Source organism: Pseudophryne corroboree, chromosome 4 (genome assembly GCF_028390025.1).
Source record: "Pseudophryne corroboree isolate aPseCor3 chromosome 4, aPseCor3.hap2, whole genome shotgun sequence".
Taxonomy (NCBI): domain Eukaryota; kingdom Metazoa; phylum Chordata; class Amphibia; order Anura; family Myobatrachidae; genus Pseudophryne; species Pseudophryne corroboree.
Window position 1 is genome coordinate 116,810,356 of NC_086447.1, and position 19,342 is coordinate 116,829,697.

The 19,342-nt window shown below is 43.4% G+C and overlaps 1 protein-coding gene across 3 annotated transcripts in view; it reads left to right on the plus strand.

Moving 5' to 3' along the window:
* NBAS (NBAS subunit of NRZ tethering complex) overlaps positions 1-19,342 on the plus strand; it is a 1,316,984-nt gene that overhangs the window by 376,911 nt on the left and 920,731 nt on the right. For 2 of the 3 annotated variants that reach the window (XM_063915380.1, XM_063915382.1), the window contains exons 24-26: positions 511-696; positions 9,289-9,342; positions 10,217-10,390. In XM_063915380.1, the coding sequence (XP_063771450.1) occupies positions 511-696; positions 9,289-9,342; positions 10,217-10,390 (414 nt within the window). The remainder of the gene's footprint in view (positions 1-510; positions 697-9,288; positions 9,343-10,216; positions 10,391-19,342) is intronic. The other variant, XM_063915381.1, reaches the window with a different exon arrangement.

Below are 19,342 nucleotides of genomic sequence, written 5' to 3' on the forward strand. Positions count from 1 at the left end.
GCTGGGGGGAGGGGGTGGGTTTAGGCAGCGGAAACAGGGAGATAGGTTTAGGCAACAAGGGGGGGGGGAGATTAGGGTTAGGCTGTGGGTAGGGGTTGGGGTGTGGGGGATCACCCCTTATTCACCCCTGTCGGCTTCTAAAACATTGGGATCCCGGCGTCGCTGTTGCAGCCGCTGGGATCCCATGTGCTGGGAAATCATACTGATCCCATTAGATCTACACTAAAAAGGTCTACAGTCAATAGGTGTACCACTAATGGTAGACATGCATTAGGTCGACAGGGTCAGAAGGTCGACATGAAATAGGTAGACAGTAGGAAAGGTCGACAAGGTCAATAGGTAGACATGTAAATGGTTTTTTTGAGATGTTTTGTTACTTTTCTGCCTACACTATAATACAGACCCTGTTATAATGTACATCTATAAATACAGTGGTTATCCAGTTTCTAATCATCAGTGGTAAATATACTACACTGCTATCAACAATCTGTCCTTCTGTTTGGCCTCTAGGTGGATGGCGCTCTGTCCCTGGTACGCCTGGGGAAGGAAAAGAATATCCCGGGCCTGCAGCTGCTGTGCGATGATTTGGTCACACTGGAGACGCTCGTCTATGAGGCCGAATGCGATATGTCATTAACTCTCAAAGACCTGCAGCAGATCAAGGACATCGATAAACTGCAGCTTCTTATGGCAAATGTATGTCTGCACTACCTCTGACATTAAGCTCATTTAGCAGCCAGCTGTAGTCTGTAATAGAGCATCAAAGGGGATTTTAGCAACACAGAATCGCTATACAAAATATGACATCTCTCTATGCCATATAAAGTGTCATTAGTTTACCCTTTGTAATGCGGGGGGCGGTGAGATGCTTGCCATTAGGAGACTCAGTGATAGAGATGATGTAGATTTTGAAGAAACGCTAATTTGCTGGGATGCTCTAGCTGTGTTTTGCACTGGGCATGCACTGGAACCAAGCATACAGAAGTACGGGCGACTTGTACGCATCACAGTTGCAAGTCCACTTGGGACTGATAGACGAAACTGGGTTGCAAATGGGCTTCCTCTCGTCTAGGAAGAGTCCAGCAGTGGCGTGACAATGGCATTGCGGCTCTGCAGAGCTGTATAATTGCGCTAGTTTTCAGGCACACCGTTTGCACAGTGAATAGGGCTGGCTTGCGTGTGTGCTGATGGCTATGAGACTAAGCATCTGAATAGGGGCGGATGGGAGTACAGCTCAGTATACTGTCATCATATGCATTCCGCTGGCTGCATGCACTGTCCGAGCGATTGGGGCCGACTTGCTTTCAGCTCTGCATCCGCTCCATGGTGTGTTGTCCTCCTCACGGTGATCAGCCCCTAACACATCCCGCCTTTATCTTGGTGAAATAAATATACTCAGTGCTGGCAGTAGTACACAGCATACAGTGTCAAAGTCCATTGTTTCATAGCCTTGGTAAGCGCGGTGATCCTTGTTATATTTATTATTTTTTCCTTTTGATAATGGCCAATGTCAATACCTTAATATAAATAGTATTTGGTCCATTACTCTTACTCCTCACGCGTCAGTGTCCCCTGTCAGGCTGTCTGCAAATTACAGAGCTGTAAGGTGATTCCATGTGAACGTGTCAATAATCAATTCCAAGGCTCTCTCACCCTCAGCGATGACATATGGGTTTCTCTCTCTGAGGTGCCTGTGATTAATGGTGCCAGGGTACGTCCTGATATCCTGTCATGTTCAGTGAGTCTGGTCCTAGCAGAGCTGGGTTTTAGGCTTCCTGACTAGGGGAGTTATAGGGCCGACGTACATGCAGAAACACACTTATCCCTTATGTTCAGTATACAGTGGCAGGAATATATCTTAAAAGATAAGTACAGATGGGTCCACGGTTATCTTGGCTAGTTTGCTGCGCCTAGGCACAACATAGTTTATTAACATAAACCCTTCATCTATTGTTCTCAGCTGCAATACAATACAGAGAACAATACAGCAGGGGATTAAGTCCGACTGCCCAGTCTCAGTTAATCCTATTAAAGGTCAAGATAAACATGGACCCATCTGTACAAGTAATGACTATGCAATGAAAAGGGATGCTGATATCATCTATTTAGAACTTACTAAAGTGAGTCACTTTGCATATATTGGTGCCTATTCCCAGTGTCAAGACATAATGCTCTGTTAGAGTGTTTTCTGCAGCAGCATAGAGCACTATGCTTTACATGTATATACAGCAGGGCCTGATTCAGACCGGAACACAGGTCTGGGCCTGTATGCAGATTCCAGATTATCGGAAATCTGCGGCTGCGCAATGGAATGGGCCTTACGATCTCGCCCGCACTTCCCCTCGTTTAGGGAGTAACCTGCATTCCCAGAAATGGGAGCATGTCAGCACAATCTTCTGGGCAAGGAAAGACCATGGTCTACATGTTACCACGCAGACTTCCTTGCCTCGCAGCCTCTGCTTCCGTCAGTCAGCTGAGTAAACTGGAGCTTACTGAGCTGGCCATTTGTGTAGAACATTGCGACTGATGGTTGTGTTGCTGGATACCAGCTTGCGACGTTGGCTGCAGTGGGGTTGCAGTTACATGCAGGAGGCATCTCTTCTGCTGAGACATCTCCTTCATACCTCTCCTGGAGATCGGATGGAAATGAAAAGCTGCTTCCATGCATCATAGCATTTTCTGCCATCTCTGAATCAACCCATAGTGCGATTGTGCACAGCTATGCTTTATATATTGCGATTGTGCACAGCTGTGCTTTATATAGTGCGACTGTGCACAGCTATGCTTTATATATTGCGATTGTGCACAGCTATGCTTTATATATTGCGATTGTGCACAGCTGTGCTTTATATATTGCGATTGTGCACAGCTGTGCTTTATATAGTGCGACTGTGCACAGCTACGCTTTATATAGTGCGACTGTGCACAGCTATGCTTAATATAGTGCGACTGTGCACAGCTTTATGTACTGCGACTGTGCACAGCTATGCTTTATATATTGCGATTGTGCACAGCTATGCTTTATATATTGCGATTGTGCACAGCTGTGCTTTATATAGTGCGATTGTGCACAGCTATGCTTTATATATTGCGATTGTGCACAGCTATGCTTTATATAGTGCGACTGTGCACAGCTTTATGTACTGCGACTGTGCACAGCTATGCTTTATATATTGCGATTGTGCACAGCTGTGCTTTATATAGTGCGATTGTGCACAGCTATGCTTTATATAGTGCGACTGTGCACAGCTACGCTTTATATAGTGCGGTTGTGCACAGCTATGCTTTATATAGTGCGATTGTGCACAGCTTTATGTACTGCGACTGTGCACAGCTACGCTTTATATAGTGCGGTTGTGCACAGCTATGCTTTATATAGTGCGATTGTGCACAGCTTTATGTACTGCGACTGTGCACAGCTACGCTTTATATAGTGCGGTTGTGCACAGCTATGCTTTATATAGTGCGGTTGTGCACAGCTATGCTTTATATAGTGCGACTGTGCACTGCTATGCTTTATATAGTGCAACTGTGCACTGCTATGCTTTATATAGTGCAACTGTGCACTGCTATGCTTTATATAGTGCAACTGTGCACTGCTATGCTTTATATAGTGCAACTGTGCACTGCTATGCTTTATATAGTGCGACTGTGCACAGCTATGCTTTATATAGTGCGACTGTGCACAGCTATGCTTTATATAGTGCAACTGTGCACTGCTATGCTTTATATAGTGCAACTGTGCACTGCTATGCTTTATATAGTGCGACTGTGCACAGCTATGCTTTATATAGTGCGGTTGTGCACAGCTATGCTTTATATAGTGCAACTGTGCACTGCTATGCTTTATATAGTGCAACTGTGCACTGCTATGCTTAATATAGTGCAACTGTGCACTGCTATGCTTTATATAGTGCAACTGTGCACTGCTATGCTTTATATAGTGCGACTGTGCACAGCTATGCTTTATATAGTGCGGTTGTGCACAGCTATGCTTTATATAGTGCAACTGTGCACTGCTATGCTTTATGTACTGCGACTGTGCACAGCTACGCTTTATATAGTGCGGTTGTGCACAGCTATGCTTTATATAGTGCGGTTGTGCACAGCTATGCTTTATATAGTGCGACTGTGCACTGCTATGCTTTATATAGTGCAACTGTGCACTGCTATGCTTTATATAGTGCAACTGTGCACTGCTATGCTTTATATAGTGCAACTGTGCACTGCTATGCTTTATATAGTGCAACTGTGCACTGCTATGCTTTATATAGTGCGACTGTGCACAGCTATGCTTTATATAGTGCGACTGTGCACAGCTATGCTTTATATAGTGCAACTGTGCACTGCTATGCTTTATATAGTGCAACTGTGCACTGCTATGCTTTATATAGTGCGACTGTGCACAGCTATGCTTTATATAGTGCGGTTGTGCACAGCTATGCTTTATATAGTGCAACTGTGCACTGCTATGCTTTATATAGTGCGACTGTGCACAGCTATGCTTAATATAGTGCGACTGTGCACTGCTATGCTTTATATAGTGCAACTGTGCACAGCTATGTTTTATATCAGGGAAGGGGAACCTTCGGCCCTCCAGCTGTTGTTGAACTACACATACCAGGATGCCTTGCTACAGTTTTGCTATTTGGCCATGCTAAAACTGTTGCAGGGCATGCTGGGATGTGTAGTTCAACAACAGCTGGAGGACCGAAGGTTCCCCATCCCTGCTTTATATAGTGCGACTGTGCACAGCTATGCTTTATATAGTGCGACTGTGCACAGCTATGCTTTATATAGTGCGACTGTGCACAGCTATGCTTTATATAGTGCAATTGTGCACTGCTATGCTTTATATAGTGCGACTGTGCACAGCTATGCTTAATATAGTGCGACTGTGCACTGCTATGCTTTATATAGTGCAACTCTGCACAGCTATGCTTAATATAGTGCAACTGTGCACAGCTATGCTTTATATAGTGCGATTGTGCACAGCTATGCTTTATATAGTGCGATTGTGCACAGCTTTATGTACTGCGACTGTGCACAGCTACGCTTTATATAGTGCGGTTGTGCACAGCTATGCTTTATATAGTGCGATTGTGCACAGCTTTATGTACTGCGACTGTGCACAGCTACGCTTTATATAGTGCGGTTGTGCACAGCTATGCTTTATATAGTGCGGTTGTGCACAGCTATGCTTTATATAGTGCGACTGTGCACTGCTATGCTTTATATAGTGCAACTGTGCACTGCTATGCTTTATATAGTGCAACTGTGCACTGCTATGCTTTATATAGTGCGGTTGTGCACAGCTATGCTTTATATAGTGCGATTGTGCACAGCTTTATGTACTGCGACTGTGCACAGCTACGCTTTATATAGTGCGGTTGTGCACAGCTATGCTTTATATAGTGCGGTTGTGCACAGCTATGCTTTATATAGTGCGACTGTGCACTGCTATGCTTTATATAGTGCAACTGTGCACAGCTATGCTTTATATAGTGCAATTGTGCACTGCTATGCTTTATATAGTGCGACTGTGCACAGCTATGCTTAATATAGTGCAACTCTGCACAGCTATGCTTAATATAGTGCAACTGTGCACTGCTATGCTTTATATAGTGCAACTGTGCACAGCTATGCTTAATATAGTGCAACTGTGCACTGCTATGCTTTATATAGTGCGACTGTGCACAGCTATGCTTTATATAGTGCGACTGTGCACAGCTATGCTTTATATAGTGCAATTGTGCACTGCTATGCTTTATATAGTGCGACTGTGCACAGCTATGCTTAATATAGTGCGACTGTGCACTGCTATGCTTTATATAGTGCAACTCTGCACAGCTATGCTCTATATAGTGCGACTGTGCACAGCTATGCTTTATATAGTGCAACTGTGCACAGCTATGCTTTATATAGTGCGACTGTGCACAGCTATGCTTTATATAGTGCAATTGTGCACAGCTATGCTTTATATAGTGCAATTGTGCACAGCTATGCTCTATATAGTGCGATTGTGCACAGCTTTATGTACTGCGACTGTGCACAGCTATGCTTTATATAGTGCGGTTGTGCACAGCTATGCTTTATATAGTGCAACTGTGCACAGCTACGCTTTATATAATGCGACGGTGCACAGCTATGCTTTATATAGTGCGACTGTGCACAGCTATATAGTGCGATTGTGCACAGCTTTATGTTCTGCGACTGTGCACAGCTTTATGTACTGCTATGCTTTATATAGTACGATTGTGCAAAGCTATGCTTTATATAGTGTGATTGTGCACAGCTTTATATAGTGCGACTGTGCACAGCTATACTTTATATAGTGCGACTGTGCACAGCTATGCTTTATATAGTGCGATTGTGCACAGCTATGCTTTATATAGGCCCTCATTCCGAGTTGTTCGCTCGCAAGCTGCTTTTAGCAGCTTTGCACACGCTAAGCCGCCGCCTACTGGGAGTGAATCTTAGCTTATCAAAATTGCGAACGAAAGATTAGCAGAATTGCGAATAGACACTTCTTAGCAGTTTCTGAGTAGCTCCACACTTACTCGGCAACTGCGATCAGTTCAGTCAGTTTCGTTCCTGGTTTGACGTCACAAACACTCCCAGCGTTCGGCCAGACACTCCTCCGTTTCTCCAGCCACTCCCGCGTTTTTCCCAGAAACGGCAGCGTTTTTTCACACACACCCATAAAACGGCCAGTTTCCGCCCAGAAACACCCACTTCCTGTCAATCACATTAAGATCACCAGAACGAAGAAAAAACCTCGTAATGCCGTGAGTAAAATACCTAACTGCATAGCAAATTTACTTGGCGCAGTCGCACTGCGGACATTGCGCATGCGCATTAGCGACTAATCGCTCCGTTGCGAGAAAAATATAACGAACGAACAACTCGGAATGACCCCCATAGTGCGACTGTGCACAGCTATGCTTTATATAGTGCGACTGTGCACAGCTATGCTTTATATAGTGCGATTGTGCACAGCTATGCTTTATATAGTGCGATTGTGCACAGCTATGCTTTATATAGTGCGATTGTGCACAGCTATGCCTTATATAGGGGGTCATTCCGAGTTGATAGCACCAAGCAACTTTTTGCTGCCGGTGCGATCAACTAATCTCCGCCTATGGGGGAGTGTATTTTAGCATAGCAGGGCTGCAAACGCTTGTGCAGCCATGCTATGCTAAAAAAGTTTCACACAAAACAAGACCAGCCCTAGACCTACTTACCCTGTGCGATGGATCCAGCAATGCAGGTCCCGGCTTTGACGTCAGACATCTGCCGTCCGTTCGCCTGGACACGCCTGCGTTTTTCTTACCACTCCCTGAAAACGGTTAGTAGCCGCCCCAGAACGCCTCCCGCCTGTCCATCTTCTTGCGATCGCCACTGCAATCACATTTGTCGATGGTGGCGTTGTTACCCCGCGACAACGCCGCGCGTGCGCAAAGCGTCAGCCGCGCATGCGCATTTCTGGCCCGTTTGCACCGCAGCGAAGAACCGTTGCGTGCGAACGGGTCCGAATGACCCCCATAATGCGATTGTGCACAGCTATGCTTTATATAGTGCAATTGTGCATTGCTATGCTTTATATAGTTCGATTGTGCACAGTTATGTTTTATATAATGCGACTGTGATGATTTGCTTTATATAGTGCAATTGCACAGCTAGTGTGCATTATGTAGTGCAGTTGTGCACAACTATGCATTATGTACTGTGATTGTGCAGTTATGCTTTATATAGTGTGATTGAGCACAGCTATTCTTTATATAGTGTGATTGTGCTGTTTTGCTTTATATAGTGCAATTGTGCACAACTGCATTATATAGTGTGGTTCTGCACATCTTATATAGTGCAATTGTGCACAGCTGCAGAATGCTTTATACAGTGCAATTGTGCACTGCTATACACTATATTGTGCAATTATGCACAGCTATGCTTTATATACAGATGTAGCCACATTCATCCAGCCTGCGACACGGCTGCACGGGCACATTTGCTGTGGGTGCGACTAGTCTGCTCCAAGTTTTTGGATCGCGGGTATAAATTAGCTGCACACGCACAACGGAGTGCGGAACATCATACAAAGCTAGTCGCAGGCTGGATGAGCATGGTCACATCTGTATGGTGATTATGCACTGCTATGCTTTATATAATGCTATTGTGTACTGCTATGCTTTACATAGTGTGAATGTGCACAGCTATGCTTTTTATAGTGTGAATGTGCACAGCTATGCTTTATATAGGGGGTAATTCCGAGTTGATCGCAGCAGGACTTTTGATAGCAATTGGGCAAAACCATGTGCACTGCAGGGGAGGCAGATATAACATGTGCAGAAAGAGATAGATTTGGGTGGGTTATTTTATTTCTGTGCAGGGTAAATACTGGCTGCTTTATTTTTACACTGCAATTTAGATTGCAGATTGAACTCACCACACCCAAATCTAACTCTCTCTGCACATGTTATATCTGCCTCCCCTGCAGTGCACATGGTTTTGCCCAATTGCTATCAAAAATCCTGCTGCGATCAACTTGGAATTACCCCCATAGTGTGAATGTGCACAGCTATGCTTTATATAGTGTGAATGTGCACAGCTATGCTTTATATAGTGTGAATGTGCACAGCTATGCTTTATATAGTGTGAATGTGCACAGCTATGCTTTATATAGTGCGATTTTGTGCACAGTAATGCTTTATATAATGTGATTGTGCACAGCTACAGTATCATTTATATAGTGCGATTGTGCACAGCTGTGCTTTGAATAGTGTGATTGTGCACAGCAGTACTTTAAATAGTGCATTTGTGCACAGTTATGCTTTATATAGTGCAGTTGTGCTCTGCTATGCTGTAGATGGGGTGATTGCGCACTGCTAATTTGTACATGGGGTGATTGCGCACTGCTATGCTGTACATGGGGGATTGTGCACTGCTATGCTGTACATGGGGTGATTGTGCACTGCTATACTGTACATGGGGTGATTGTGCACTGCTATGCTGTACATGGGGTGATTGTGCACTGCTATACTGTACATGGGGTGATTGTGCACTGCTATGCTGTATATATGGTAATTGCACACTGCTGACTGTATATATGATGGTTGTGCACAGCTACAGTATGCTATATATAAGGTGAAGTAAAGGTACGCCTCACCTGTTGCTCATTGTGCTGGAAGAGACCGCTGCTTTCCTGCTCCTTCTAATAGCTCTCCCCTGCAAAATGGAGCAAAATCATATGAGATGCATTGAAAATAACAGCAGTTGGTATCCCAACAGTCAGAAGACCGACAGCGGGATCCTGACGGCCAAAATCCCCACACGTCCCCAGAGGTGAGTAGCGGAGTGAGGGTTAGGCACTAGGTGATGGTTAGGCTGTGGGATTGGGGGAGGTTAGGGTTGGGGGGTCTGGTTAGTGTTAAACTGCGGGGTGGTTAGGTTTAGGCTGCTGGAGGGGTGGGTTGGGACCCATTCATATGTCTGTCTTTTTTAAATGAAATGGAAGCTATACAGCGGCAGTGCTGGAAAGATATCTTCCGGAAAGTAGAAGAAATCACTTTAACACGCACTAATGTTCAGAGGAGGGACAGCTCCTCTCCCTCATGGGTGGGCCTTCAATATTACTAGATACAGCTATTGGTTGGAGTAATCCTATACTATAAACTAATGTCATACTGTGAAGTGCTGGACAGGTAATAGCAGGAAAGGGATAGCTTTCTTTCTCATGATAGCATCCTAATGGGGGGGTCTATGATATTAATAAGTAGATTGGCAGTGTGTCATTCTACATTACAAATTAATGGCATATGCTTAAAGCTGGTCAGATAACAACAGGAGTAATACACACGGGCAGATGTACTAAGCCTTGCAGAGTGATAAAGTGGGGAGAAATAAAGTACTAACCAACCAGCTCCTAACTCATTTTGCAATCACAGCCTGTAACATGGCAGTTAGGAGCTGATTGGATGGTACTTTATATCTCTCCACTTTATCACTCTGCAAGGCTTAGTACATCTCCACCACAATAACATTTGGTATAGCTTTTCTCTCTCACGTTAGCATCCTCATGGGTGTGTCTATGGTTATACTCTTGAGATATGTCGTTCTATGCTATGAAATTATGAAACATTTTGTTGGCTAAAGCCAAAATAACAATAATAATTGTAAAGATTTTTGTACATAATAACGCTAGTGTTCCTGTTCTCAGTCTTCAGAAGAACAGTATGTAAAAAACACCTATCAGTGGATGGTTCCTTTCCTTCACCGCTGCGAGGCTCAGACCCCGGGACTGGCGAACACTCTCCTTAGACACTACATTGTAACCTTGGCAAAGGATGACCTCAAGCTGCCTCTGAAGATCTTTCAGCATTCCAAGCCCAATGTAAGCCGATGTTCCTTTCCTTTATCTGTTTGCTTTGCTTCATGACACTGTACTTGCACATATGGACACAAGAGCTTCCTTGGGTATGACAGGCTCCGGCTCTTGATGCTCATTTCTATTCATGACTTTCTCGGTGACTTATTTGCAGAAACATTGTTTGCACTATTTAAATAAAGCTTTCTTCGTTCTGTTGCTGCATGCAAAGTCACAGAAAACATAAAGCATTAATAAGCTTCCACTTGTTGCTGTTTTCTTAGTACCTGTTTGTCGCTGTTATACATAACCAGCTTTTTTATAGCGGAAGTATTCAGTAATTGTAGAGCTATTTGGAGCTGTGTAAATATTTTTAGCTTTCTGAATATTTTATACACCCTGAGATAAGTGGAACATTATCAGCATCATTGCTGTTTGCTTCCTCCAAATCCACAAATATGATCTTCATAGATTGCCTCAAATGTAATTGCCTGATTTTATTACTTTCTTTGACTGCTTGTGGAATTAGTAGTTACCTGTACAGGTTTTACTGCAAGCAGTGACGTGATGTTTATCTGACGCGTACAGAACCACTAATGAGGCTGTTCTTTAAAAAAAATATATATATATACAGTGTGTGTGTGTGTATATATATATATATATATATATATGTGTGTGTGTGTGTACGTACTGATAAAGCTAAATATTTATCTTATGTAAAACCCTTTATGAGGTCTAAGAACACTGTACGCTATTTACGTATGGAGTACCGTAAGGGTACGCTCGTTGCGTAACGATCGCTTAGCCGTGGTCGAGACGCTCAAGCGTCACGTTCGCTCACGGCCGAGAGATCACAGGCAGGCACGTTATTGGCTGCCGACTAACGTAATGATTCGCTATAGCGTAGCGGACGCTCGGGACCACGAGGAGATCACCAGCGGCGCTGACGCTCACAATGTTAAACCTTTAAATCTAAACCATAAACAATGTAATATGCTGTAAAACCTTAGTGTAGAGATAGGGTGTAGATGCAACACAGTGTAACCTTATTAACTTAAAAGCTGTTTGAGCGTCACCGACGCTCTGTGAATACTTAACACTATAAGAAATACACAGATACCGTGCTTAGGGTCCAACGCCTAATATATATATTATGAATGTTATACTTGCAAAAGAATTAATACAATACAAGTCATACACTACAATATAACATAGACTACCTAACCAGATAACTACACGTGAAATACAATACAATACTATTACGTTTAGGAGAGTACGAGAGAAAGAAGAGAAGAGAGAGAGAGAGAGATGTGGCCCATAACAACAAGAAAGACAATATGATTGCGGAGAAAACTTACGCACAAAGGAAACGATCGCATGCGTCTCTGGACATCCAGCTCCCGATTTTCAGCAATGATAACCGTTGAAGAGTGAGAGCTGGATGTGATCGGCTTGTCTATTTATGCCCCACACACAATACAATTCAATGGTCCCTACAATCTCATTGTTCATTGGACACAGGAATTCCTCCTCGCATTATAACAAAAGGTCATAGGTTGATTCATACAGGTGGGCTGTGACTATTTCCAACAGCTCAGGTGGGAGGGAAACTGGGTTTCCCGCCGCATGGATAAGTAAGTGCAAATACAGTAAATGTTCATAAACTTCTTATGTCCATAACTATTCGCACGAGCGATTAATCCGCTTCAAACCAACACCGGAATATTGCTAATTAAATACTCTTCCGATGGGTACTAAACACCACTGTATTACTCCTGTCTGACCCTTCGTATCAAACAAAGGGGGATTTCTCTGTTCATGAACATTTTATATTAACCAAACTTTCAGAATCTATCAAAGGGACCATGATCTACAAAATACATTATATAGTGAAAATATGTAACGATTGAGTCGCACGCCACGAACACATGAACTCTACCGTAAATGCACATTCCGCGCGCCCGCGGGTGCCCGCAACAGCGAGTATGCGCACGCACGGGAGAGCGCACGCATGCGCAGCGCAGACCTGTGTGAGGTGAAAATATGGCAGTGTGCATAGAGATATTTTTCTGACTTTGACAGTCCACCCTTTGGCAGTCAACAATAACTGCCACTTCCTAAAACATTTCAAAAAGAGAAAAATATATGTCAGGGGTTAATACATTTACATGGTTGGGTAGTGGAGGAGAGGAGAAGGTAGGAAAAGGGTATGACCTAGTGAGATAGCAGAAGCATGTGTGTATGAATCCGTGTTTGGGGGTCATGTATCATCGTGCCGTACGTGTTTTAAATCAAGCTTCGAGGCATTGCGAAGTATACATTTGAATTCCTTCTTATCCCGTGGTACGGGTCTGTGGATGGGCTGTCAAACTTTACCGAGCTCTTTTCGAAACAAAATGGGGAGCACATTTTAGTTGATGATACATGAATGGGGGAATATGTGATTGCTGATATCTGTGCCTGTATTCCCTATACTATGTGTGTAATTACCTGAAGGTTGTAGAGATGAAGAAAAGACATAATTACGGTAAATGCAGTGGTATTCTATGTCAGGTAAATGAACATTTGTCGGTTGAAGTCTTGTTCGGTGTCTGTTGAATGCAGTCTTCTTTGTGCTTTTGCCCATAAGGTGCGAGCAAAAGCTTTGTCAATGTCCATAGATTTACAAAAGTGTTGGGCTAGCGTAATTTTAAAATTTCTAGGGAAACTGGGGATCTATGGCAAAGTTCATCAAAAATCTGTGTATCAGGTTGTCAAAACTTCTTCTTTAATTCATCTGTTGTCTGTATATCGGCTCATCAAATTCCTCGTCCAAGTGGGTTTTTTTTACCTTGGAGAAAACGGAAAAACAGGTGAAAGAAACGGACCGTAGAAATCGCATTTTCATCACATCATTGTTTCTACATTTGGGTCATAAATCAAATCCATTGGAATTACAATTTCCTCACTCCTTAAACTCATCACCCTGGTACTTCGTTTGCACTTCATTAAAGCCTGACCGCATCTAAATATCAAGCCAATCGTTATGATAACACCTAAGATACATAGGAGAAACTTCCCTACATCCATTATGACTCCTTGAGCCCATTCTCCTAAACCGGAGAACCAATTTTGCGGGTTCAACCATGACACCCAACCAGTCAGCTCATTACTCACAGCAGCAAGGGTGAGATTGTGTCTCCTGCGAAATTCCCACTTCAGTTGGAGAATATCCTCCATCTTTTGGTCTATGACCTCGACCGGGTCCTCGGTACTATTTGTAATATATGTGCAACATTTCACGCTGTACTGTGTTGCCAGTGTGACACAATATCCACCTGTTACTGCCGTGAGATAATTGAGAATCATTCTATGCTGAACCAGTTCTGTTTTATAAGCTTGAAGTTCTCTTCCAGTATACCTAAACGTGTCATCCTACATTTCTGTGATATTGTCTAACAAATTTGCGAGCGCAGATATGTATTTATAATTCAACACTCCTCTGGCGGTGCGAGTGAAATCTAACGCGATTAGAACCTGAATCCCGGTGGATTCATGGATCATGTCAGAGGCCGGATGCTCTGTTCTTTCTATCAGGTGCCGTTTAACTACGTGCTCGTAATGGGTGTGAGTATAAGGAGCTTGGGCAACACGGTGTATATCTTTCATTTTGGCATGTGATACAGTCATTACTTCAGGCAGTACTTTTCCAATATAACACAATCCTTCCGAGTTTGGGGCAAGCCACTTGTACGCCTTCCTCCCGCATATGAAATATGCATCATCGGGGAGAACATATGGGACGGAGTAGGACATAACCATATTACACATCTTCCATGTGAAATCTCCTAACCCTAATTCTCCCATCTGTCTAGTACACGTATCAGCTTGTACGATATGTGCACAGTATCCTGGTGATACCTCTCCAACTCTCGTAATCCTATTTCCTAGGGTATACCTATATCGGAAAGATTTTCCTCTACTGGCTATGTGGCGTACAAGCTCTGTATCTGTCGGCATTCTATCTGCTCTATATGAAAAGGTCATGGTTTGGTTACTCCATGACACTTCCCAATTTCCCGGCTTTCGGGGATTGGAAATGTTAAAACATATGAGGGATCTATCCACATGATATTGGTGGAGCTTCAAACTAGGAGGACTGGAGATATTAAACCTCCTGTCCACCGGTCTCCCACCCTTTAGCTCAAGTACCTCCCCTATCGTTAAAGGAAATGGTACAAGTCCTGATTTGCTATGACCTTGAGGTACTTGAGAGCATACCCAACAATCTGTTTGATTTAGCACACTACCCACTAAGGAGTGATAGTCACTCAATGGATGCCGGTCCATGTGGATATTAAAACTGGATTGGCATTTCTTAAGGCACCCATCCTCAACCACATTGTCACAGAGCCTACAGATACAGTTTTCTTTTCAGCTAACAATGTTTACAAATAACATGGCTGCTAGATCGTTTCCGGTACTCGCCTTTTGCTTGGTGGTTGTATTGCTTTGGAAATTTACACCTCCGTCTCAGTCATCGGAACCTTTCTGGATCCATTCTCGACCTCACTGGTACTCTCGCCGGAACAGACTGCTCTGGTCAACATCATGGTCAACAGGAAAATCCATATCACAGTCTCTTGGGGCAAGTCCATCTAACAGGAGGAGAAAAGAAGAAATTTGTAATGGGGGTACAGGAAAACAGTTTGAGGGGGAGAGAAACTTGTTACGATAATTAAGTTCTCTAGTCTTGTTGTTCTTCTTGTTCTGCTGTCATCTCAAAGGTGCTGTCTCTCAGTCTTCCAAATGAACATTCCGGTGATGCAATATTCCTTCCAAACCAGCGAACTTTCTGTAAGGAGCAAAAAATCTTGCATTACCATTTGCCTAACTGAGGTGTGACATACCATCTTTAAAACATGAAAACATGAGAAAGAAGAGAGAAAACAAAAAAAAACAAAAGAGAGAGAGAACAATTCATATATATATATATCACATAAATCAACAGAGAACAACAACAGGGAAAAAAAACATTTTTTTCAAACATAAACGTTTTCTAAAACATTGTCAGATCATCAGGCTGTCATATCTACATGTCCAATGGTTTCCTTGCGCAGTCCCTCCCCCCAGCACTTCCATATTCCACTGTCTGTATCTGGCCAGAATACATTGATGCGGATAGGTCATGCTGGGGTTTGGTAGACTTCTGCAAAGACCAAGTATATATGCAATGTTTGAATCCTACCAATAATCGTCAGAGATGGGGAGAGAGAAAAAGAAACATTTCACAGATACATTTACAACGTTTCACCCGGTCATTCCTGTGTCTTCAGGGAATGACCTCCCAATTTATTAACTATAACCTCAGGCTTACCATCAGTCCTAATGATCACCTTTCCTGATTGCACATTATGGGTGTGGCTCAAAATTCTTCCTATATGATCCCTGTTTATAATTGTGTGTGTTTTAATTTTGCTCATTTCTTGGTCTAGGGGGTCTGACTTTATGTGGGTTATTACAGTTGCTGGCATAATGCCCTTCTCTTCTACAATGATAACAAACCCTGGGTTTCCTCCAAGTGTCAATGACCTGAGGTCTTGGTTGATTTGATGCCTCCTCAAACGCTCGGATGCTCATCGCCATCAACCGTTTTCCCTGTGCTTCCCTGATTCCTTGGATACCATGATTATGTCGTTGTCTAAGGGGCTGATGTGACTTTTGTCTACTTCCTGATCTACAATCTCTTGCAAAATGACCTTCCTTCTGGCAATTGTAACAGATTTCCACATTTAAATTTCTCGCAGGGGTTTGGGGCTTATGCTGGAGTGGTCTTGTGGTTAGGGCCTGTATACTTGCGGCCATTAATTTATCACTTTGTGACTCTCTGTATCTGGTGATATTTCGATCAATATCAATAGCGGCCTCTCTTAATGCGGCCACTGAGATATTTCTCCAGTTTGGGTTGGTGGTCTGTACCCTTGTACTCAATACCTCCTTTAAACCATTCATTAATACCTTAACCGCTATTTCTCTATGCTGTGCGCATGTTTTGATGTCTGTGATCCCAGTGTTCCTAGCCATTACTTGCAGTGCTCGATTGAAATAATTGGAGATACTTTCCCTTTCGTTTTGTCTTATGGAGAAGATTTCATTCCACTTGACAACGGCAGGGAAATATACTTCCAACTGTTGGTTTATCTGCTTAATACATTCCTGATTGTGTTCCTCCGTTTGAGGTACTTCTGTGTCTAATTGACAATCAGTAATAAATGTCGCAGAGTCAACACCGGAGGGCAAATATGCCCTCAGCACTGTCCGCCAATCTTTGTTGGTGGGTTCTGTTGAGTTTCCTAGTTCTTTAATGAACCTTTGACATGCGACTAGATTTTTCCTTGGATCAGGAAATTCGGACATAATTGATCTCAATTCGGTCCGGGACCAGGGACAGTGCATTGCACTGTCCTGGACGGGAATGGTTCCCTGATCGTCAGTCTTCCCATTGGGGACTGTGATCACCCTGACAGGACTAAACTCAATTACATCACCTTGTTTTGGTCTTACAATATGGGGTACATTTGTTTGTGCTTGATATAAAACATTGTACGTACCTGTGGACACGACCTCACCTGACCCTCCGTTAGGGGGTTTGATTATTGCCTTTACCGATTTGGTCGCGTCCACCTGGATGTCTTGTGTGATGGCTGCTGGAAGAGGTGCCGACATCGTGTTGAGTTCACTTTCTTGCTCGTATTCCTGAGGGAAGTTTGACATGGGGTGCAACTTGCACGGGTTAATAGTTGTACATTTAACAGCATTACAATTATCATTGTTATGTTTATTACACTTATTCTTATCATCCATACTACAGTTGCTAAGTGCGTTTTTATTGTTCAACATTGTGCCTTTCTCCGCAACCATAATCCTCTCCATTGCCACATCTCTCCTCCCAAGATGAGAGTCAGATATGTCAGTTAGCTCTTTTTGCATTTCACTTTCCTGTTGCCATAACTTTAAACAATCATAATGTTTGATCCGTCTCTTTGCTGGTTCAATAAGACCTATCCTTCTCCTTAGATTTAGTAACACTTCTGGGCTAAAGCTACCTATTCTTGGGAATTTCTCCCCGTCATGTACAGTCATTCTTTCCCATTCATCACATAAAACCTCTGTGTGTGAACCGTATTTTTCACACATTACATACCTGGCCAACCCGATTGGTCGGTTTACTAAATCAACCCGAACCGAGGTTGATCGCCCCCTACCTGAACAACTGGCCCCCATAACTTGCAGGTGTTGCTTTTCTTCAGCGAACCCTTACAAAAACCAAGATGTCCGGGGCAGGCTGGCGGTGAAGTTTACCGAGTACTCCACTCACTTCTCGCCCACGTTGGCCAGTAACACAATCACTGTATCCAGAGCTGTTGTACCCAACCTAGGGCCCCTGTGAACCTTTATTTACTGGGGCGCATTCCCCAGCAAGTATCGGTTGTTGGATAGTTCCTGAGTGACCAGCGAACTTCCCTTAAAATAAAAAAAATTTCACAAATCACGTTAAAATGTACAAATAGCGTTTATGACCTTCGTACACAAATAGTACCGGTCAGGTTTACTACTGCACACATTTACGTGCGGTACAATCGTTCAGCACATAAGCAACTAATCTTATGTGCGGAGCGACCAGTGGAATCGAAAATTTCGGCTGCGAATTCCTTCAGCCAGAGCTTAATGGCCTATATGGGTTCCGCACCAACCCTTCTTGGTGTTGTGCTACTTGTCTCTATAGCGGACTTCCTTGTCTGCTGTACCTGGACCTCCTGGTCTGTTATGCGACCTCCTGGTCTGTTACAGTATGACCTCCTGGTCTGCTACACTCTAATGCTCAAATTTTATGTTTAACCAGAGATGCCTCCCTAGCCACCATGCACGTCACTTACATGTATGTACCTTCACGAGAACTCGATACTTTTCTTGTGGTTCAACCTCAAAATTGTATAATTGCAAACACTCACTCACCACATGTACACTTTTGTTTCTATTTCTATTTCTGCGCAGAAATTTTCTTTAGACCAGATGTGTTGTGGATTTGGAGAAGGATCTGTTAATCTAAATTTCGGACACTAAAATAGATTTGCACTACTTATCGCCTGATACGCTATTTATCGCCTGTTGCGCTACTTATCGCGCCTGTTGCGCTATTTAAAAATCAACACTATCGTGTGACTTGAGTTACGTGGGCGTACCCAGACGCTCCGTTGCGTAATTTACGCTGCGTGCGTCGGCCTTGGCGTACGCGAGTCTCAGCCCTTTGTTAGAGACACGTGTGCACAAAACCAATGTCCACCGCAACACAACTAACGCTTTTATCAATGTAGATGATCCTCGATCGTCTACCGCGCAACACACCAATCTCTCCTTTTACCTTAGGTAGAGTTGCATGTGGGTTTTACACTTTAACTATGAAATAGCGACAAATCTCTCTTAGCACGTTTTATCAATTATAAAATGGCAAACAGGAGAGTGATATATGAAAATACACGAATGAAAAAGAAATGCAGATATGTGCGTGTGTACGCAAGACAGAAATAAACAGTTTTAAAAGACACTAGCGTGTTGTTCTTACCTCCGGTTCCGGATTCCCTCAGCACCCTTTACTAAGCGAAGCAGACGCTTATCCCGTCAGCACTGCGAAGAATATGATCTCCCGCCCTTTGCTGATGGATAATGTCTGCTGAAATTACCCAGCAGAGATATGTGAAGGACAGGACGAGCAGCCAATTGATAAAGCTAAATATTTATCTTATATAAAACCCTTTATGAGGTCTAAGAACACTGTACGCTATTTACGTATGGAGTACCGTAAGGGTACGCTCGTTGCGTAACGATCGCTTAGCCGTGGTCGAGACGCTCAAGCGTCACGTTCGCTCACGGCCGAGAGATCACAGGCAGGCACGCTATTGGCTGCCGACTAACGTAATGATTCGCTATAGCGTAGCGGAC